General features: G+C 50.8%; 1 protein-coding gene across 1 annotated transcript in view; it reads left to right on the top strand.

Moving 5' to 3' along the window:
* The first annotated feature begins 17,027 nt into the window (after positions 1–17,027).
* JPH3 (junctophilin 3) overlaps positions 17,028–22,904 on the top strand; it is a 39,360-nt gene continuing 33,483 nt past the window's right edge. Inside the window, exon 1 of the mRNA XM_065745384.1 lies at positions 17,028–17,805. Coding sequence (XP_065601456.1) covers positions 17,424–17,805 — 382 coding nt within the window. The 5' untranslated portion in view covers positions 17,028–17,423. The remainder of the gene's footprint in view (positions 17,806–22,904) is intronic.

Raw genomic sequence — 22,904 nt, forward strand, 5'->3', positions numbered from 1 at the left:
CAGCCGGCACGGAGCGGGGAGCCAAGAGAAGGAGCGACGGAGCGCCTCCACTCCCGGCCCGACCCCGCGGCGAGGCCCCGCCCACCGCCCTGCTCATTGGTCCGGACGGCTACTCGCGGCTGTTGATTGGCTATCGGAGCGCTACGCCCCGCCTCCCTCCCTCCATCTGTGGGGCTGACGGGAGCTTGTCAATCTCTCCGTTTAGCCCCGCCCCATTCCGCTGATTGAATAGGGGAGGGGCGGGAGCGGGCGGCTTTTGTGTGGCGGGCGGTCGGGTGGCGAGGGGGGTGTGCTGCGTTCTGAGGCGTCGACTGGGCCGTGGTGATGGCAGCGGGGTTGTCCCTGTGCTCCTGTCCCCTCAGGGCTCCTCATCCTGACTGACTTATCATCTGACCTTCCCCCTCGGGGATCCCCTCTCTCAGGGCCGCCCTGCTGCGCTACGTCCTTCCCTGCAGAGCTCTTTTCCGTACGGCACGGGCAGGATGCACGGTGCCAAACCCAAACAAAGCCACCAGCCTTCACATCCCGCAACCAAGCAAGCAGCTCTGCGCCCAGAGTCAGCTCTGCCAGCTGATTTCAGGTCGCCTCCAAACACAGCACGGAAACAACAGAGATAGTAAAGGCCCCAAAGCAGTGATTCCTTTCCCCAGGTTTCTGCTTTTCCTTCTAAACCACAGTTCTGGCTGGCAGCATCCATGCATGCAATATTCTTCCTGAAGCGGCTTTCTTGCCCTCTGGGTTTGCCTGCACCCAGGCAGAGACACGATTTCCATTTCTCATCGTGCTTTTCCCCAGGACTCGGTTGCAGCAGAGCTGCAATAACCCATAGCTGGGTTTACCTGCATCATGCAAACGATGCGGGTGGGGATCTTAAAGCAGAGCCAGCCAGGGATAACATTAGTCAGTGCAGCCCCAGGCAGGCAGAGCGTGATGCCAGCCTTCATTTTCATAGATTGCAATCTTCTTGGAGGAGGGACTGTGTCTTTCATGCAGCGTTGCTGCAACAGAGATAAATAAAAGAGCGAACGTTGATGTTTTTATAAGTTTTATAAGCGTTGTCTTGAGCCGACCATCTGTGAACTTTGTGGGACGTGCAAATGAAAGTTGTTTTGCTTTACGTGCGCCATGTGAATGCTCTTGTTGGTATCACACAAGAGAGAAAGACTTACTCCTCCAGGCAAGGGCTTATCGGAAATCTCATTATACACCTTGCTAAGATGAATCACTGCGCCACAGAAATTCCAAATATTGCTCGTTTATCCTTCTTTTATTTCCCTTTGGAATAGCACGGGCTATCAAACTGCGTTCGTTGAGGTCCCGTTGAAATGCGAGAGTAAGCGGTGGATGGAAGCTCGCTGGGCTTGCATAATGTCAGATATTGTGCAGCTACACAGCTCTGCTTCTGTGTGGCAGGCTCCTGCTGTGAGAGGGCCCTTGAAAAATCCCAAAGCCTCTCTGTGTTCTTTCCTTGCAAGTGATCCATCGTGCAATGGAAACCATATGCACTTCCTTTTCCTGCCATGCTCGGTATTGTCCCTTGGAGGAAGGGATATGCAGAGGAAGTGCTCTCAGTCCTTTAGGAAAGGTTTGCATTGCAATGAGGCAGGGGCCAGGCAGTCAGTGTAAAGATGCCAAGTCCTCTGGTGGCTCTTTTGCCTATATTGTTGTCTTTAACCCGGCATTAATCCATGCTGAAAGCTCCACAGTGTGCTCAAATTCAGGTACCTGATGGTTGCCCAGTCAGTAGGAAGTTGAAGGTGTAAACTTTTCTGCTTGGGAACTAGGTCTAAGCCTGAATGCAAGCCTGATGCAAGTTTTGCTGCTAAAGAGTAAATCTGTGTTTTATAGACATCAGAAATTGTCCATCTTGATGCCAAGCAGTAAGGCAATCTCTAATCTGAAGTGCAGTGTGTGAACTGGGAGCCTTTCCTCTGATCAAAAACGGCGTTGGATGAAGCCCTTGGAAACCAAAGAGAGCATGATATATCTGTCTCAAGCCACCAAGAATTCCTGGCTAGCCAGCAGGCAAGGCAAGGGAACCACCCTCAGCAAAATAAATCAGCTTTGTGGGAGCTCACGTTACAGCAGGTTGCGAGTGAAGGTCGTGCTGGTGTGCAGCCACATGCCTGGAGGAGAGCAGCTTTTTGGGCACCAAAACCATCCTGTTCCCTCCATTGTCTCTCTTTGTGTCAATTCCCCTTCTGCAAACTTGAGACAAGCAGCTGGGAAACGTTCTTTGCCAGAATAATTGGTAAATAATAACTGAGAGTACAGTTATTTTCCTCTTTTCACACTTTCAGCAGACGAAGAAGCTGTTATTGAATGTCCTGGCCCATCTTTTTTTTTTTTCCAACACTGGACATGTCTCCTTTAGTTCTCACCTGTCAACTGAAAGGTCTGTGTAGTTGGTCTCAGATTTCCTTGATCTTGCTTCACAAGGAGCCCAGCTGGATCACTCCATTTCCCTTCAGCCGCACAGCGAAGCAACCTCAGCCACATCCACCATAATCATTTCTTCTTTGTGTGTGTTGGACTCAGTGCAGCAGTGCTGGAATGTCCAAAGGCGTATGAAAATGATATTGTTTTGTGTGAAGCAGGTAACCAGGTCCTATGTAAGAGAAGATATTTTGGATTATAAACCATCCACGGTGTGAAAAGGGGACGAGAATCTCTACCTGTTGAAATGAGAGGGAGAACTTCATGTAGGCTGCTGTTAACTGCCTAGCTCTACTTTATACCCAGAGCTTTCAGCCCATGGGGCTCCTCATAGGGAGCTCTTCATAGTTCCCTGGTTGTTTTAGGAAGCTCTTCAACACCTGTCATTAAATGGGCAGAAATATTTGCCTGTTTGGCATTTCTGGGCATCTTAAACGTGGTTCAGCGCGGTCCCCTCCTGGCTGCCTTCTTCCAAAAGCTCACTCCCTGTACCCAAAAGCAAAACCTCCCACTTCTGACCTGCCCGATGCCCTTTTCCACCATCCCCCCAACCCCATGGGGCCTCAGTCTTCTGATCCCAAAGCTCTCTTTTCTGGCAGGATGCAATGAGCAGCAAGCAATGGGGTTGCGTGCCATCTGCGTGGTTATATGGAGGGGAAAGAAAAATATTGCTATGGCATGTAGACACTCGAGTACTTCTGTGCACACGGGTTATTTCCTGTAGGGTTTCTCACAGATGCTGGGGTTGGAAGCCTTGCTTTTGAAAAAACAAACAAGCCCCGGCTTTGAAGAGCATAGAAAAACATCACGTGAGCTTTGGGAAAAGGAAGAAAAAGGAGTAGTGAAGAAAAAAAAAGAGGCCAGATGTGGGCCCGGCAGCATCCCTTGTCTTTCACGTCATAAAATGAGCGTGTGCAGTTGGGTCTGGGCTCAGAGGTGGCTGCAGCGGCAGCAAAGCGGGTGCTGGCATGGCAGCGATGTGCGGGTGGGTGACACTGCCCTCTGCCGGGCACACACACCTCCTGACAGTGGGATTTTTCAGGGTGTTTTTCCAGCTGAAGGCATCACCGGTACGGCTGCGCCCCACTAAATAAAGCTGCCCCCTGGGTTGCGGCTCCTCGGCCCCAGCAGCAGCCTCTGGTTTTGCCTGGCTCCTCACGGGGTTTGCTTCAGCACAAAAAACCCACAGCCCCCAGCTGCCAAAATGCTGCCCCCGGCTTCCTTCCTCCTTGCACTCATCCCAGAAACCACTGCAGAAAAACCCACATCCTTGGTTATCCCTGCCTCCCCCTTCCCAACCACAGCCCTAATATTCCCCTTTGGCTCCAGCTCCAAATTCCCCCCTACGTTAATCTTCCCCCCCCCCAACCCAGAAAGTCCCATTTGGGTGAGTTGGCAAAACAAGATCACGTTGCAATCACTTTCCATTTCCTTGTCCTAGAGATGGCACAGCTCCTTGCCACGTTGGGATCCAGTCCCCCATGGGTGCCCTCCCAGCAGCTCAGGACAGGTGAGCAGCTCCCAGGGCACAGTTGGCATTGCTCATCTGATGTTGGAAACAGCCCTTCCACAGCGTTGATTTAGTCTTTGCTGCGGCCAAATAGTTTTACATTTGGAAAATAAAGTCTGGAAGCGTTTACTCAAATATTCCACTGACATTCCTTGGAGTGTTTTCATATCATATCCTTCCCCTCTCAGTTGCAATCGGTTGGAATTGCAACTAACCAGTCCAGGAGCATGCACAAATATATACTGAAAATAAATACAACATTCAGCCTTCCTTTGCAAGGTTTGAAACCCATGCTATGCTCACTAGCTACAGAACTATCAGCTTGGTGAGATAATGCTGCATGCCCTCCCCGCTACCTGCCCCTCACATCAAACCCTTCTGTGCAAACATCAAATATTGACATGCTGCGACGTGTGCTGGAATTGCACACTGGGGGTTATTTCCTGAAGGAGCACACAAATAACTTCAGAACGACAACTAGAATGAGAAAACTGGAGTTGGTTCACAGGCAATTCATGAATAGAAAAAAAAAAGATGAAATTAGCTGAATGAACCGTTCGTTATGCGTTATTCAGCCAGCTGTACTAATTAGTGCCTTAAGGACTGTTCCTGTTCTCATTGCAGCCAACTCCAAAGCTCCTTTTGATTTCAGCAGGAGCAGGACGGAGCCCTCGGAGATTGGGCACGATGCCTGCTTCCTCTGCAATGTCTTTTTCTCTTAGTATTATTTATTGATTCCAACTTCTTGTGTCTTACTATAATCGGTTAACTGCAGGAGAAGACAAGCACCAGCGGTCTTGGAAGGGACCTTTAAAGGCCAATTTAAAGGCTACCTGGTCCAACTCCTCTGCATTGAGGAGGTCCAACACCTACAGCTCCATCAGGTGCTCACAGCCCCACCTCCTTGACCTCCATTGAGCCACTGACCACCACTCGCTGGGTAAGACAGCTCCACCCATCAAATCCATATGAGAGCAGGATGTTAAGGGGCACTGCATCACTGAAATCCAGATAGATGACATTGGTGTCTCTTCCCTTGTCCACTGACACAGTTATGCCATCGTAGAAGGCCACTGGGCCTGGTGAAGCCATGCTGGTTACCCCACCTCCCCTCCCTCTCTTCCACATGTATAGCATCCAGGAGGATCTGCTCCATGATCTCCCTGGGCACAGAGGAGAGGCTGACAGACCAGCAGCCCCGTGTCAGCACAGCACAGGTTTTTCTAAAGCCCACTGCTGTGCCAACAGACCTTATCCTCCCGGATCTCTGCCAGTGGAGCAGCAGCAGTGGGTGCTGCAGTGGGTTACTCCCAGCAGGTCCATAATTGCAGGGGCTGCAGCACTGCTCAGCCTGGACAAACCTCCCCAGCCCCACTCCTTGGGCTTCTCTCCAGAGGCTGCCTGAAATGGATATAAAAGAGCCTTCAAGTGGAATTTATTTTCTTCTTAAGACCATCCCTAAAATAACAAACAGAAGAAAACCAGTGACACGCAGTACATCTGTTTGAATAACACGGACCTTCTGTCTGCAAGAGAGGAAACTCCAAATAACTCTTTGATTTGTGTTTCCTTTCTTCTCCTTCCTCATCTCCTCCTCCTCACTACTGTATACAAATCTGTTCTGCAAGCTCCAAGCCGCCAGTTCCCTCTCCCTGACAAGCTTGTTTGTATGCCATGTGATAGCTATTTAATTTCCTCCCTGCTCCCAACACAGCTCATATTTACCCTTCCTTCTGGGACTGCAGCTCTGCTTACGAGCTGATGTTGAGGGTGAGGGCAGCTCTCCTTTAGGTCCTGCAGACCGAATTCCTGCTCTCTGACTGTGACCCACAGTGATCCCACTTCAGGGAAGCAATTAGGATCGAGAGCTGTGCTTCAAGTTAGCACATGGAAAGCCCTTTGCTAAACAGGGATGGAACCTACACCAGAGCCATGGGGTCACTGTAAGGCAGCAACGTGCGATAAGAATGGGGCTATGAGGGTCTGCCCCACTCTTGCCTGCTTAATTGCTTCCCCAGAAGGATTGGGGCTGCAAAATAGTGGCCAAAGTCCACCTCTTGTTTGTAAGAAATCCATTTAAACACAGAGCTGCTTCAAACACTGTGCAAAGCAGAGATTGCAGGGCACCATTTCCAATTATTCTACTGACATCAGTGCCACCCTAAAAAAGGCAGGACCTTACCAGGTGCTGTGCTTTGTGGTTTTCCTTTGTTCAAAGTCACCATCCAAACCGAGCTGGGAACCATCATTTCCTCATTAAACGTGCTTCCTTTCAGCACTGAGCCTTTCACTTTGTCTCCACACGCAATTCCTCAAAGCCCTCATAGCTAATATCACAACTATAGATCCAGGGTTTATTTATAGCCCCAAACTCCTCAGAGAGCTGTGTGTCTTGTTGCTGTGGAAACCGGGAGTCTAAAAGTGAAAGAATTTTAACGGGATTTTAGAAACGAGCTGCTGAATCCCAGCGCCAGCCAGAGCCCTGCGTTCAGCTCTGCCTTAAACTTCCCAACAAAATGCATCCCCCACACCCAGTGAGCCCGAAGGACAGCAGTCCCTGATGGGTTTCTGTCACCTGGCAGCCCCAGTTTTGCTCTCTGTTAGCAATGGCATGTTGGCCAGGCTCAGGGCACTGTGCTGCCTTACGTTGTCACTGTTTTCCTGGAGCTCTTTGCCAAAGGGAAACACCACATTTGATCAGTTTACATGCAGCAACAAACCCGGAGATTTGGGACTGGTGTGGATCAGCCAAGCCCCACGGACAGCCTGCAGGGCAATGTCTGGTCAGGGCAGTACGTGGGACAGAGCTTTAGGAGCTATTGTTCTTACAGGGCCCAACTTGGGATCTGCATGCTGAAACCAAAACCCTGATCCCTTAACCATCACATCCTTCCACCAAGAAGGCAGCTCTACATGGCCAGCAAGACCTCTGCCAAAGGGCTGCTTATGGGACCACCTTTCTCACTGCCTAACAAGCACTGAGCTTTAAAAAAATAAAACAAACATACAATCAAAACAGTAATTCTGTTCAGCTCCAGCATCCAGTTTAACACAGGCAAAGATTTAGCAGCCAGGCTTGGAACAATAACCCCCAAAATGCCACCATAGGAAGGACCAGACACATGGCAAGCCCACCAACACGTGTCTTAAATTCACAACCAAGGCACAAATGTCAGAGCTGATTAGGTCTTGCCTCTCATTTCCATAAGTAAAGCAGCAACCCCGGGCTCAGGGCTGTCACTCCTCCCCTGCACAGCCCTGACATTTGCTCAGCTCATGCCGCGGGTCCTCACTGGTGTGGGCTGTATCTTGCCCAGCTGGGAGTGATTACTGGGATATTAAATTAAAAATAGAAAGGCAGGCTGGCAGAACAGCAAGTCAGTGACTCGTCTTTTCCATTAGAGGGTGCCAGGAACCTACTGTTGCTGCAGACCCCAGAAATCACGGGAAATGTGACTCTATCCAGTACATCTGGAGACTCAACAAATCCATGTTCTTTCTGGGACTCAGTGCTTGGACTGCCCAGTCAAGCCATCCACAGCTACCGGATGGCTGTAGTGAAATGCAGACAGGGAAGGGCTGATGCTTCAGCTGTGCTTCGGATCACCGATCCCTAGCAGCCTGGGAAGTGCCAGGTGCCTCTCCTGCATCCACGTGAAGATGGGTTTTGAAAAGTGGCTCAACCAGGTGTGGGCTTCCTACCCTGTCTGGGATTCTGAGTACTGTTTGAATGTCAAGGGAAAACCATTATTAAAAAAAATACACAGTATTAACTGTAAAAAGTTAAAAAAAATTGGGTGTAGTCTTAGTGGATGATGATCCAGAAAATATTGTTGTATGGTTATCACTCACCACGTTTGGATAGAGTGGCTCCCAAACATCTGAGAGAACATGGTCTCCTCCTCTCAACAAAGACATTGCCAAACTATTGGCAATGACCACAGGGCAGGGCTCCAGAAAGAGACAAGTCTGGTCCTCCCGGTGCATCTCATGCCAGGAATCATGTCTGGTTGATGCATGATGCAATAGGTCACAGAAGAGCAAGCGAGACAGTCTGGGACAGCAATCCTGCAATAAAAGTACACTCAGCCAAGGGCTGCATTTTGCTGAGGCCATCATTCTGGTCACAGTATCAATAGGAGAGGAACCATTTAGCTGGGGCCCACAGGGAGCTCTTACTGCTCCCTTCCTGCTGTGCTGAGGGCCCCTTCCACACCTCTGCAGCACTCCAGTTTCATGGGACAGGAATAGCAAATCTTTGGGCTGCAGCTCATGGGAACAGCAACTCGTGGAACTAGGCACCTGAGGATGGTGTCCTCTTACACTGCCCAGAGTGATCCCAATGTATTTTATGGTGTAGATGTAAACCACAGGTATTCGGGGAGGAGCACAGGGGTGCCTGGCTCAAAGCAGCACAGCTCAGCGCTCTGGAGCAGGAAGGGAAAATCCCTGTGGATGGGAGTGTGTGCTGCACAGCAAGGGGCAAATCTGAGGCTTGGCCAGGAAAGCAAACATAGGAAACACTCAAGATGGAAGTAAACCCTGGGCAACATGCAGCTACCTGCTCTGCTTTGTAGAGGGATTTCTGAGACACTGGGACCTGTTGCTGGCACAGCAAGAGCAAGACACCAGTGCAAACCCATCATTCCAGAAGGTTCCACTTATTCCCAGATACGATTTTTTTCTGGTTGGAATATGCCCCACAGCTGCTCTCGTTGCATGCCATAACAGCATTGGAGACTTACATACAGATATAGGGATGAAGAACACCAGTGAGAGCAGATGATGTTCTGCTGCACTCAGATGCTGAGTGATGGGTCAATAAATCCAGAGCTAAAGACTCAAACTAAGGGCATGGCAGCTCTGGGAATCAGCTGGTTGCCTGCAGGTGACTTTAAAGAAATAACCTGGAGGCTTCCACCCCAGAGTCCAACTTGAGCACCTTTGTAACACGAGGAAAAGTTTAGCAATAACAGCATAGGAGCGAAGTCCAAGGCTGGAGCAGGTGAGGGCACATTCAAATGCAGCAGCCACAGAAACAAAGGAAAGAAGCTGCTTACCTTCAAAGGGCCTCAAACACACAGGGATCTCCAACAAGATCCCCTTGCCTCCACTACCAATCCTTAAATGAGGGCTGGGAAGGGGTGGATCCTGGCTCCAGCCCTTCCAGTCACCCAGGTGCATTGCATTGCATGCAGCTGAGCTCCCCTGGGTTGGCCCTGCCTTCCCACCAGGTGCTCCATCACTGCTTCACGCTGTGACTGAGCATTTCCACTGCACCCTTACTTTCAAAATCCAGCTCCCTGTGTGCTGCTCAGCTCACTAAGGAAGGTGCCAGGCTGGGGCACTGGAGAAAAAGAGGAAATTGAATTGATCTTCATTCAGTGTTGTCTTTCAGTCTGAGACCCTTCTCCATCTGAAATGCACAGGCTCCCAGAAATCTCTTCATCCTGAAGGAAGGTGAAGGGCAGGGTCATGCCTTGCTGGGGAATGGGAGCTATGGTTGGGAGGAAAGCATTTGGAAAGCAAAGGAAATTGAAAGCTAATGAGGAGTGAGCAGGACAGCAGACAGAGGAGTTAACTTCTGTCCTTTGGGAAACAGACTTGATTCTTACGTGTCCCTTCCAACTCGGGATTATCCTATGGACCCTCAGCTCCATAGCTTTCAAGCTGTTTCCCACCTCTCCTTCTGTCTGCAATGAGCAACGATGCATTTTCCCCCACACCAGAGGATTTCCCAGCACCAGTGCTGATGGGATGCTGTGTCAGCAGGACCAAGCTGTGCATTCCAAAGCAGTGAAAACTGAAACATCCTTTTCTGCTCCATCCCTGCTGCCTCCTGTGTACTGTGACAGTGATGGCTGAATTAATCTGGTGCTTTCAGGTCCTTGTGCCTTGATTTCTTCGTGTCTCGCCGTCCTAGGGTGACACTCCTTTATCCCTCACCCTTTCTTTCGTCCCTGGATTATCCCATGTTAATAGGTGCCATGTAATACCACCAGTTGTTAACTGCTCCTGAATGCTGCTTGCTGATTCCTTAAGCAGATCTTGAAACCCCACGAATCCAGTTTGGAGTTTCCTGGAGGTTTGCTGTTCTGCACGATGTGTGTTATTTTCCACTCCAGCTTTTGGGAGGCAAAGGAGCTTCATGTGTTCATGCAGTCTAGATGTGCTATTCCAGATTGCAAAGTGCAAGCTGCATCTGCTTAAATGCCCTAAAAAGAACGGGACTTAAAAAAGGAAATCTTGTTTGAAAACCTACACAAACATGGGATAAATCCCTACGTGGCTGTTTGTCCACTCAGAAAAAAATATCCTCGCTGTTGCATGACTGCATTTCATAAGAACAGAGCATGAGTAACGTCAGCTCTTCTACATCGCTGTGTCTTCTTGCTTCAATGAAAGACATTTCTTCTTTGTTATGAATTATAAATCTCTATTGCTACAGTCCAAACAATTCTGGGAAACTACTGCCACTGGCTTTCTGAGCACAGTAAAATACACTGTCCTTACAATTCGCAGTGCTCAAAGCATTTCCAAACATTCATTATTCACATAGAAATAAGTACATCAGCATCTCCATTAAACTGAAAACATAATCCCGTCTGTCTAATCTGGTGCCAAACTACCTCAGAGCTGAGTCAGTTGGTTTCGTGTTGGGCTTTGCTGAGGATGGCAAGAGGTGGGGAGGAGAAACTGCCGCAAAATCTGGGGATCTGAGTGCTGACAGATGCTGAAGGGACGGTGCAGGTGGTGAAGAGCAAGACATGGTCCCTGCCTCAGTTTTCCCACTGGCAAAATCCGATTTTGGTTCTCAGCGCAGTGGAGCATGAGAAAAACAGAATGCCTATGCATGCAACCTTTGGCTGCACAAGGTATAGAACCATAGAATGGTTTGAGTTGAAAGGGGCCTCTCAAGGCCACCTGGTGCCACTCCCTGCAATGAACAGGGACACCCACAGCTCCATCAGTGCTCAGAGCCCCTCCATCCTGACAATGGGTGCAGGGATGGGGCATCCATCACCTCTGGGCAACCTGTGCCAGCACTTAAAGAAAAAATAGACTTTTTGTGTCCATTAAGAAAAGGCAAGAAAAAAATAATAAACTCTTTCTAGAAAACATCCCCACAGTTGTGTATCTTTTAAATACCTCACGCAGGTCAAAGCCTAGCTCAGGACTGTGGTGGGCATGGGTTTCCCATGGGTTCCCCGGCCTTTCCACCAGCAGTGGGCAGAGCAGCCAGGGCACACTGTGGTGATGGAGATGGAAACCAGCACGCCGAATGGCTTCCCAAAGCAGCTTTCTTCTCATCACATTATGTCAGCCTCATTTCCTGACAAAACCAGCAGGAAGGCGCGGGTGACAGCTGTCCCGTAATTATCGGCAGTGCTCCCTCTCCTTGGTCTCAGACAGAGAATTCAAAGGTTTGAAACATAGGGTTGGGCTCCATTGAGTTAAGGCAGGCTGCTTTGGTTGTATGAGCACCTTTCAGCAGCAGAAAATGGGTCAGCCTGGGGTTTGTGCTATGCCAAGGTGGATGTCAGGCAGAGTAGAGGGGTGGAAATCTGAAATAGGGTTTGAATTTGGGGTGGTAATGTATGGTGCCAGGGGTTGGCCTCAATGAGCCTCGTGGGTCTCTTCCAACCTAGGATTCTGTGAAAACAGGGAGGGATGTGGGTGGCTGGGGAAGTCGAGTCCGTTTGGGTAGATGCTGCTGCTACATCCCTGATGGCAGAGGGATGGGAAGGGCAAGGCAAAGGGCTGCCCTAGAGCAAGGTTTCGGTTTTTCAGTGAGCAAGCAGCTCCCAGACATTTATAGCACAGCAATCCAGTAAAATAAAAGAGCGAGTGAGACTTTTGGGTTTGAAGACAAGAAACAGCAATGCTTTCCCTTGGGTTTATTTTCAGCATCCAAGATGGCAGTGGACAAAAGCCGTCTCCATCCTTCCGCACAGCACTGCACTCAAACTAGGGATCCACTCCCACAAGTGGGACACCAGTGTGGGGAGAAACTGTGGCTGCAGTCCCCCCACTCCCCAGCTCCTCCCATGGGTGATGGAGGAGGATATCAGCCCCAAGAAGGACAATCTGGCAGCAGGGTGAAGGCATCGCACCACGATGTGCTGCCGGCACTCAGGTTCTCTCCACCCATGTGCTCGTTGATCAGGATCAGCTTCTTTGCTGCTGTTTTTGTGCCTCTTGATTTCCACACGGAAACTGGCTCTATTTTTACTCGGCTAAAGCTGATTAGATTTGCAGTAATTGGCAGGATAAACAGCCACATACTGTATGCAGCAGGTTAATGCGATACATTCGGTGACCAGTAAATGCACTTAGCCCATGGCCAGCACAAAGAGGACAATCAAGGTAATTTATTGCCCACATGCCTGTAACATGCCCATTAGCCATCTCTGTCCTTCCTCTCTCTGCAAACCAATTTCCCCTGTGAGACAGTGAGCATAGTTACTGCAGGACACAAAACCTTTCGTCATTTTCTCCTAAGCTCTTTGCGGACCGGTATTAAACCCAAGGACACTCAGGAGTTTCTCTCTCTGGTTCACCCAGGTCTTGACTTTTGTTGACCTGCAAGAGATTATTAGCACTGAAGCGGCCACATATTAAAAAAGAAAAATGCTACTTACAACTCGAAGGCTGACCTCCTTCAAGTAATGTAATTTCCAGCCGTTTCAATCACTTTCATAAGCTGCAATCTACCGGAAGATTAGCAGCAGTCCTGCTTGCTGCAGTATCATTCTGGTCTTTAATTGGTTTGGCGGTAATTTAGCTAGAGACCAAGCAGATAGGAGAAAACTTGGGGGCAACATCAAGTGGTGGTTTACTCGTGGAATTCAATTAAGAGGAGGAGGAAATGAGCAGAAAGCAAAACTGAAAATCAAGCGGATTTCCAAGGCTGCATATTCCAACCAGTGCCATCAGACCTTGGGGGCACGTGGGCATCGCTCGGTGTCAGCAAGGAGCCAACAATTGGTGTGACCAACATGCCAACAATCAGAAAGCTGAAAGGATTGCAGCAGCACAGCTGTCTCTCTCTGACAATCCCATAACTTCTCAGTTAGTTTACCACCATCGTTTTTCACCATTCATTGCATTATCCCCCATTCATTCTTGACCCAGCAGGTTGAGTGCTGGGTCACATCACTTATCAAAGGTCCCTCCCAGGATAAAACCCTTGGGATCTTTGGTGCCCATTCTGACAGCATCCTTGGTGGGCGCAGTGCTGGCCTTCCTGCGTCGCACTGCTGCCCTTGGTGACTGTTCCAAGACATGCTGAAAATCCCAGTTAATTCTTTAGACTACTCTTCTTGGCCACCTCTCATATGACTCCCGCGGGTTATTCAGATCTACAGGTTTACAAACATCATCGTGCCCCCTCTGTGCCCTCAGAAAGCAATTCCTCAGCCATCACCTTGTCTTTTCTCAACCAGATGCCAGGAAGAAACTTGCACTGAGCTCTTCCACCTTTTCTACATCATTGATACATCGCCCATTTCTGTAGTGTCAGCCCAACGTAAATGTGAGATTCTTCCTCTCAAAAATCCTGGAAATTTTCCTTCTGCCTTTAATTTCTCCCCGCATCTGATGTCTATTAATTACTAACAGTTTCCCTTTCCTTCTTTTTCTGTGTTTATATTTCATGTGTTGGTCTTGGCGGCTCTTTCATTTCCTTTCCAAGCCACGCTGTGTTTCCTAACAGAGATTTCTGTCTGCATTATGGCTTTGGGGGTTAAACATTCTTAAAGGCTTTTCCCTTTTCAGCACATTTTTCACCCGAATTCTTTCTTTTGACTCGTCATTATTTTCTGCTTTGCAAAACGGGACCTTTTAAAGTGCCAACTATATGTATATATATAACTGCTTTGAAGCCTTTCTTCATTTGCACCTAACAAATGTAATCATGCCATGATTGCTCATGCCTGGTTCAGGGAGAAATCCATCTTCACCTGTCAGGGCGAGGTGCGACAGGGAGTTCCCTCCTGTTGGAGGCAACATTTTGTCATTAGGAAATTATCTTTCCTTTTTCCCCAATAATTCTAAGGGCATTTTAATACTGGTGCCTGAAGAACTCCAGTGTGAATGGCTCAGCCCCTGGTGGTCACAAGGACTTTATTAGATATTATGGATGTGACTGCTTAAAGAAGCAGATTGTGCTGAGTCCCTGCAGCAGCACAGTGCTCTGTTAGAGAGCTCATGTTTTATTTCCTGGGATATTCATCCAGAATCACTCCCCATCACTTTTTTTCCATGTCACCAATGACATGAAGTGGGTGCTTTGGGTGCTGCTTCCAGGTCTGGCGTGGAGCATCTCTCCCAGCTCACAGGACGGCAGGACATGGAGATATCCTTGTGTATCTTTACATCCTTTGATTTCCCAGCTGATTTTTTAAGTTTGTTTGCGAACCATTCCCTTCGTTCCTCTCCTTTCATTCTCTGCATCTTTCATCCTTCCCAATGCCCATTTTCTCTTCCCCCCTCCATTCCTTGATCTGATGCATGCTTACCATTACCCTAAGCTGATTTGCTTCATATTGTATTTTTTCCAGCTTTATTCTTTTATTCCAAACATCATATCTCTCTCCTCGTTCGCAAATGCACTCGATTATTTAAAATACTTGGCAGTTAGTGCTGTCTGTGCCCTTGGGGGAAATGTCTGCAGAGTTCAGCAGAGGTGCTGGAGGATTTCTGCTGCAGCCTGGCCCCTGAATTTCCTCTCTTCTAGCTTCAGCAGCAACCAGCATATAAATGCTAACTAGTCTGGAAAGGAGTCCCCAAAGCTGGAAAACTGTGGATAACGGAGTGGGGATGCATTGGCACAGCTGCCCAGGGAAGTGATGGAGTCACTGTCCCTGGAGGTATTCCAGAATTAGGGAGATGTGGTACTGAAAGACATGATCAGTGGGCATGGTGGGTTAGGGTTGGACTTGGTCTTGGAGGTCCTTTCCAACCCTGATGATTCGATGATGCTGCAGTTTTATGATTCTAAATCCCAACCTTTGGGTAAAGTGCGGGAAAAACAGATTTATTTGGGGTATAGGTAAGGCTGGAGGCAGCAGCATGGCAGTGTGGAGCTTGGCCTCCCCACCACGATGGCCCCAGCACTCCCAGTCACCCATCCAGACAACCCAGCAACCTTCTCTACTTGACTGCCTGTTGGGCATCCCAAAGCTCGTGGCAAACTAATAACAATCACATCCCTTCTCAGCCAACTCCTCCTTCCAGCCACAGGGCAGTGGGGCTCACAACAGGCACACTGCAAAACCAGAACCCACTCACGGACAGAAAAAGCTGCAACACATGGCTGTGTTTTTAAGCATAGAAACTGCCCACGTTTCAGACGCAGATGTGCTGTTCCTAAATTAATGCTTATCTTCAAATCATAGAACCACTAAGGTTGGAAAGGACCTCGAAGACCATCAAGTCCAACCCCAACCCATCCCACCGTGCCACATCTCCATGGTTCTGGGACACTCTGAAACACGGTGACTCCACCACCTCCCTGGGCACTTCCATCGCCTGACTGCTCTTGGGGAGAAGAAATTGTTCCTAATATCCAACCTGGGTGAAAACCAGGACCCGTTCTGGTAGCCCTGTGGTACCCTAGGAGCCGATCTTGTACATGCATTTAAACACTTCATTGGTAGTGTTTTTCTTGGAAAGTTTGGAGATTTCTACTCAAAGACTTTTATCAAGAAAAAAAAAAGAAAGAAAAAAAGGGAGTTGGCAGATGCCAAAAACTGCAGTACCTGAAGCGTGGGATTCTGGGGGGGGAAAAAGCATAAAGAGTGCAGTTTTCACACTGATGAAGGGCTCGGCGTAGTTTGAAAAGACGTTTTCCACTGAAAAAAGGTTTTAGTGGGAGAGTTTCCACCCACTCTGGTTGCATCTCTTCCCTCCAGCTCCTGCAAGGAGGAAGATTTCCTCCAGATGAGAGTGGTTTTGTGCTTCCATGGGCGCACCGGAAAGTGCACTGAGGGAGAGGAAAAGGAGAGTGTGGGGCAGAGCCCCAAACGTCCTGGTGGGTGGGCATGGGGGCAGGAGCTGTGCTCAGGGGGCTGCACCTGGAACGCTGGGGCTGAAATCCCACGGTTGGAAGGGATTGGGAGAAGGGTGGAATTGCAGGATCATATAATCTAACCCAATAAATCTAACCCTAATTCTGTGGTTCTGTTTTCACACAGCTCCCAGATTTTACTCTGTAGGCACTTGAGAGCACCTTCCTAATCCATTTCTCAGCAGAGCTCCCCTTGGACCCTCGTGCATCGTTTCACTCGTGTGTGAACACAAACAGGCGTGCACACGGATGCTGCCAACACCTGGCACGCGCGTTTTGGGACGGGGACACCGCGTGCTCCGCAATGATCCCACATCTTCCACCCTCCTTCAAAAACATCCCCGGACTCCGGCAGCCCAGGCCCTGCGCACCATTCTGACCGGCCCGGGATGCCGAAGGGAGGGGACGCAGCCTGGAGCGATGCGAATCAATAGCGATGCGAATCAATCAATAGCCGGCGTTGCGGAGCGCTGAACCTCGAGCGGAAGGAGCGGGGAGGGATGGAGAGCGGCGCGAGATAAATCCAGCATCCTTCTGGAGGGAGGGAGGGAGGGAGAGAAGGAGGGAGGAAGGGAGGGAGGGGGCAGCCGCAGCCGCTGTCTCTTTAAATCCACCCGGAGCTGAGGCAGAGCAGCAGCCCAGGATCCCTGCTCGTTGATAAGCAGGATTTAGCCCCGTGGGAAGGAGGGGGAGCGCGGCCCGACCCTCGCTCCCCCCCCCCGGGGCCTGGCGGCGAGCAGCATGCGGGCACGGGCTGCCCCACCGAGCGGCTCCGGCAGCGGGCAGGGCTGCGGGGGAGCGGCGGCTGCGGGAGAGGGTTTTTAGGACGTGCGTAGGGCGAGGCCGGGAGGCGGTGGGGGAAACCGCATTGCTGCTGAGCCATGCGCCGGGGCCGGGCGGCCTGAGCCGGGAGCGGGGGGGCCCTCCCTCCCAGCCCCGTTATTTTCATCCTCTTGGCGTTTGGCCTCTTTTTTTTTTTTTTTTTTTTTTTCTATCCCCCCACCGCACACACACACACACACACAGTCTCTCTCCCCCTCCACCCCCGTTTTTCTGCCGTGGATGGTTTTTAGGTGGAGTCGTTTGCACCAAAACCCAATAGCTGCCGCTGTTCTTGCTGCTATTTTTTTTTTTCCCTTCCTTTTTCTTTTTTTTAATGATACTGTTTCCACAGCAGGGGAAGAGCAAACCGATCCCGAACGCACTCCCAGAGAATGAATAATCACGAGGAACTGGCTTGAGCAGCGCCTGGATCTGGTGCATGATTGCAACCTGATTTTTCTATCTTCGCTTTTTTTTTTTTTTTTCCCAAGTCATCGTTCTCGTTTTCTCTCCTGCATCATTTCTTCTTTTTTCTTTTTCTTTTTCTTTTCACCTTTTGGGGGATTTGCAAACCGAATTACATGCATGTCCAGTGGGGGAAGGTTTAATTTTGACGATGGAGGGTCGTACTGTGGAGGCTGGGAGGACGGAAAGGCTCATGGCCACGGAATCTGTACCGGCCCCAAGGGTCAAGGTGAATATTCGGGCTCCTGGAGTCACGGCTTTGAGGTGTTGGGGGTCTACACTTGGCCCAGCGGCAACACTTACCAGGGCACCTGGGCGCAGGGCAAGCGCCATGGCATTGGCATGGAGAGCAAGGGGAAGTGGGTGTACAAAGGAGAGTGGACCCACGGATTTAAGGGACGGTACGGGGTCCGAGAATGCACTGGAAACGGGGCCAAGTACGAAGGCACCTGGAGCAATGGATTACAGGATGGCTACGGGACTGAGACCTACTCGGATGGAGGTAGGTGGTGTCTTGGTATCTCCCAAGCTGGGGCAGGATGTGATGTGTGGGTACCAGCAATGGATGTGTGGGTACCAAGGGGGTATGGGTACCACTGATGGATGTCTAGGTACCAGCGATGTGTGCGTACCACTAAGGAATGTACGGGTACCAGTGATGGATATGTGGGTATCAATGATGGTTGTATGGGTACCAACGATGTGTGGGTACCACTGTTGGATGTGTGGGTACCAGTGAGCTATGGGTCCAGTCCTCAGGCTTAGGCTGAAGCCTGGGACGTAGCAACCTGCTCACTTGGAGCGAGGACTGCTCAGTGCCCCACAGGAGATAAGGCAGCAGCCAGCATGGCACCAGCCCGCCTCTTTGCCACAGGTAGCCCCATATGTTCAGCCGGCCACAGCACCAGGCCTGCACCCAGAAGGGCTTTTATTTGGGAGAGGGGATGAGATGCTGGCACCTGAGCAATGGAGGACAAAGCAGGGAGGATGGGGTGGGCCAAGCTGGTGGCAGCAGGCCGAGTTGCACATGGGACAGGGCAGTTCTGCACCACTGTAACCTGTAGGATGTGCATGGAGTGGATGGAGCAAAGCAGGGCAGAGGGGAGCAGAGTGCACAGGGACATCTGGGGCAGAGCCACACATCTCCAGTGCCTCAAAGCCTTCTGGTGAGGGGCCGAGGGCTTCGTGCACGCCCTGCCTTCAGCCCCACACTTAATGAATAATGCCAAGCAAAAGAATTTAATTCAGACAAGAGTCTTACATTCCTAGTTTACGGCTTAATGCTTAGCGTAGGGGCTCAGAGGGATCACAGAAGCTATTCTCTGCCGTCAACGCGGCTTAGCGAGATGTGGAGGGGAAACCAGGATTAAATGGGAAAAAAAAAAACAACAAGAAAACCCAATTGGAGCGATCAGCCATCGCCGGGCTAACGAGCTTTAGGGCCAAACTAGGGAAAACAGCTGGTGCTCTCCCTGAGTGGCTGTATCATCCTCCGTAGCGTTTCGGGGTCCTTCCATCCGGATTGCCACCATGACACGAGCCAGGCCTACCTCCCTGCAGTGGTGGCTTTGGTTTTTTGCTGGATGTGTGCACCCAAAGCGGGCTCCTTTGTATTTTAAGGCATTATAGTTTTCCAGGATGGACACAGTCAGGGAATTGCAGGAGCGGAGCTCCGTTGCAGCCTTCCCGACAGGTGCTGCAGGAGCTTTCTCCCAGTGCTGCCCTCTGATCAGACGCGGTACCCGCAGCTCTTTGTGCTCTCCAAAGGAGAGGGGAGAGAGACTGTTCTATTTTTTAGGATAATTTGTACCTGGGGGCAGGAGGGGGGGCTTTCTCTGAGAGGAAAACACTGCTGCACCCTTTTGTTTCAGATGCCTGGAATAATGCTGGGATCAGTGGGGTTTGGGTTTGGGAGCGATCCCTACACCCTGACATCCTTCCGCTGGGAATAAAACTCAGACCATGCTCATGGTGCAGGGTCAGGATGGGGTGGTGCTCTGCATGCTCTGAACTCTGCTGCTGCCCCCATATCCCCCCCCACAGCATTCAGACCCCACTGGAGACATTTGTAGGGAGGACAGAAGAGCTCACAGATGGGGCCTGCCCCGGCCCCACACCTCTGTTGCCCCCTACCCAATGCAGGACAGCACAGGGTGCGTGGCCAGGCTGGGCTGCATGCTGATCACAGCCCTGAGAAGCTACCAGAAGCCAGGAGCTGCTGCTTCCATCTTGTCAGGCCAGCCCAGCTTCCCTGTGCTCAGGACCCAGAACCTCTCCATGCACGTCCGTGGTCCTTAGGAGGGGGAATGAGATGAGTAGGGGAAGAAGTCTGGAGCAAAACACTGTCCCCTTGGGACTGTGCACAGCACTGGAAGAAGGGAATGGCTGCATGGGGCTGTGCAGAGCTGCAGAGCTCATGACCAAGTCCTGGGAACAGAGGCACCCCATGCACACCCCAGTGCCTGTGCTCCCTGATCCCATTTCAGCACAGCCAGGGATGCACTTTGACTCAGCTGTCAGCAGCCAAGAAGCCTTTCCCAATCCCACATCTCCACTTGGGGTGGAGTTGGACCCCTCCAGCCCTTTGGACACCAAACCTTGGTAAACTTTGAGCTCTTGGATGCAAGAAGCTGATGTTTGTGGCAAGGGCACAGTGTAGCTGTGGTACAGGGGGGGCAACTCCAGGGAAGGATGTTTCTCATTAATCTATTCAAGTTATTACCTCCATCAAACTGAAGCATCCTAGAATCCTCGCCCCAGCATCTGTCACTTGCCACCCACAGATAAATATTCATCCCTTACATGCTATTTTTTAGCACATCAACCAGGCCTAGGGGATGGGCCCCGAAATGCACAGCAAAGCTGAGGAAGCAAGATGCCACCACATCCCCGTGTTTCACTCCAATTTCTCCTTGTACAGCACCGCGAGGGGCCAACCCCCACCCCCAAACTCCCCCGGCCACTACCAGCACTGCTGGGGATGCGATATCTTCCCACCCCACGCACACACCCATCGATGCACACAGCTCAGGCATGGCAAACGATCTCTCCCCCCCCCTCAGCACCCCCTGGCTCTCAGCCCCAGGCACTGTCCCCCCACGCCAGGTGCTGCCAACCCGCACGCTGGCTGCCCCCACACACAGCTTGCAGAGCTCACACATCCCACACCGCCACGCTCAGCACCGTGCACACACGCCTCCGCTCCCCACGCCGCTTCCCCACTCCGTGCACGGACCCCCACGCACGTGCTCTGCCCCATGCCCATGCAAACTCCCTTCCCTCAGCCCTGTGGTTGCGTGCACAACGGAGCAAATCCACTGCACGGGGCACCAATGGGTGAACTCAGCCTCCTCAGGGGGACCGTGGTGTGCCGAAGCTCCCTGGTGTTGCTGCACACGCAGCTGATGTCTGTGCATCTGTGGCACACGTGTGCACCATCTCTTCCCGTCCATGCATCCTTATCCTACTGCCAGAATTGCTCGGTGCCTCCTGCCCCATCCAGCAGCAGGCTGATATTACATAAAACAAGCACTGAGGATTGCTGTGGTTGGATGCTGGGGGTGCAGAGCTCGTTTGCTGGGCCTGGTTCAGCTCGGATGGGTAGCAGGATTTGGGCAAAAGGGGCTGCATGCATCAGGGTGAGCATGTAGTTGGGTGAATATCCATTGGGGTGTGCATCCATCAGGGGGATCATCCACTGGGACAAGCAGCGATGTCATCCAGGGCCACTACACTGCCTTTGCTGGAGCAGCCTGGGCCCATTCCAGCTCTGGCAAAGCCATTCTCCCCTCCCTGCCCACCCCAATGGGATGCTTTGAGTGAGGCAGCCACTCTCTGGGGTCCCCACAGCCCATTCCCAGCGCCCCATGGCCATTCCACATCCCTCTAGTTGTCCCCAAAACCCAACCCCTGTGCTCCACGCACACTCTTCAGGAGGACCACCCCAAAGGAATGGGCAGTCACACCTCGGTGCTCATCTTGTGTAATGCTCCGTGCCCACTCACCTCCTTGAATCATCCCTTTGATAGATAAGTGAAATATAATTAGTGTTTTCATTGTTAGCACTATGTGAGTAGGCAAGTGGGATTTCTTGGCCCGGGCTGGTACATTTTCCTGCTATGCACCGTGGTGCAATGGGGTGGGAGCAGCCTCTCCACGTCCCATGTCACCACTCCATGTCCTATGTCACCACTCTGTGTCCCATGTCACTTCAAGCAGTGGGTGGCAACGAGCAGATACAAATGTGCTCTGGTTCTCCATTCTCCAGGTTGTGCAGAACAGACCCAGGCCTGGCTGGCCCCAGCATCCCCCTTAGAGCCCAGTAACCCAAGGAGAGCTGTGCACTTGGTTTGCAGGGCATCCTGCCACCTGGGTTTGGCTCTGAGGGTGCTTGCAAGGGAACACAATGGTGACAATAGGAGAGCAGTGATCGAAACGCTGGGACGTAGAAAAATGAATCAAAATACAAAATGAAGATTCTGACCGGCTTCATTAAAAATAAATGACATGAACCGATGGTAATTACTGATCTCATTGGAACACGCTGCTTAGTTTCAGGTACTGCTCAGGACAGAAGAGGGATTTTGGCCCCAGGGAAAAGTACGGGCCACAGAATTTGGCAGACAGCTCTGGTGCCTCGTCTGGCCTGTGGTGCCCAAGGGGACAGCACAGGACCCCCTCCAGGACCACCTGCCCCCCCAGTACATCTCCTCCTGACTGTTAATAGGGGCAGCCTTCAGTTCTGATACGCAGTGTTGCTGCCCTTTCACCGCTTTGTTTTCATTCTCCCTGTGAACTCATGACCATATGAGCACTCACTGCCTTTTTCATTGGGATCACCCTATGGGAGCAACATGGTCAGTTCTCCATCTGAGTACTTTAGGCTGGCTGAGACACATCATCCTACAGTCATAGAATTGTAGATCATACCAAGTTGGAAAGGATCCATTGAGGATCATTGAGTCCAACTCCTCACTCCCTATCAGATCACCCCAAAACACAAGGACCCTTTGCTCTATGGAGTCTTTGGGTCCCATCCTGCAACAGTGAGGTCTGCAGAAGGATGTAGAAGTGGGGCAGACCAGCTGTGGGTGTCGTTTGGATGGGCTGTGTTAGGTTTTCTTGTAGTTTTTAAGGCAAATCGTGGGATATTTGCATGTGCCAAGAGGGAGCGGATCTCTTGTCCCATGGGGCTCCGTGGGGCTGTGTGACATCTGCTCCTGGAGCAGAATTTTCTCTCCAGGAGCTCCAGCTTGTGGAATCATGTGATTTTTGTAATACTTTTCAGCTTCATTTCTGAAGCAAGGTTTCCACCCAGACTATTGCAGAGAAGTCATTCTTACAGGCTTGGAAACCAGCAGATGAGAGCTAAAAATGCCTTCTGTTGAAAAAAAAAAAAGCACAAAGCTGTGGTTTTAAAATTAACCTGATTAAACTTGAATGTCTTGAATCAGGTAACAGTGATGTAGATGGATGGACTGCATTACTCTAGACATGGGCTGATGGTGTAGAAGCTAGGCAGGACAGCGTTGGTGCTGATGCCATAGGGGACAGTGCTGGGTTGGGATGTATCTTGTGAGATAGTTGAATAATTATCAGTTA

This window comes from Cyrtonyx montezumae, unplaced genomic scaffold, assembly GCF_038088225.1.
Source record: "Cyrtonyx montezumae isolate F1298 unplaced genomic scaffold, pur_monq_1.0 scaffold_35, whole genome shotgun sequence".
Taxonomy (NCBI): Eukaryota; Metazoa; Chordata; class Aves; order Galliformes; family Odontophoridae; genus Cyrtonyx; species Cyrtonyx montezumae.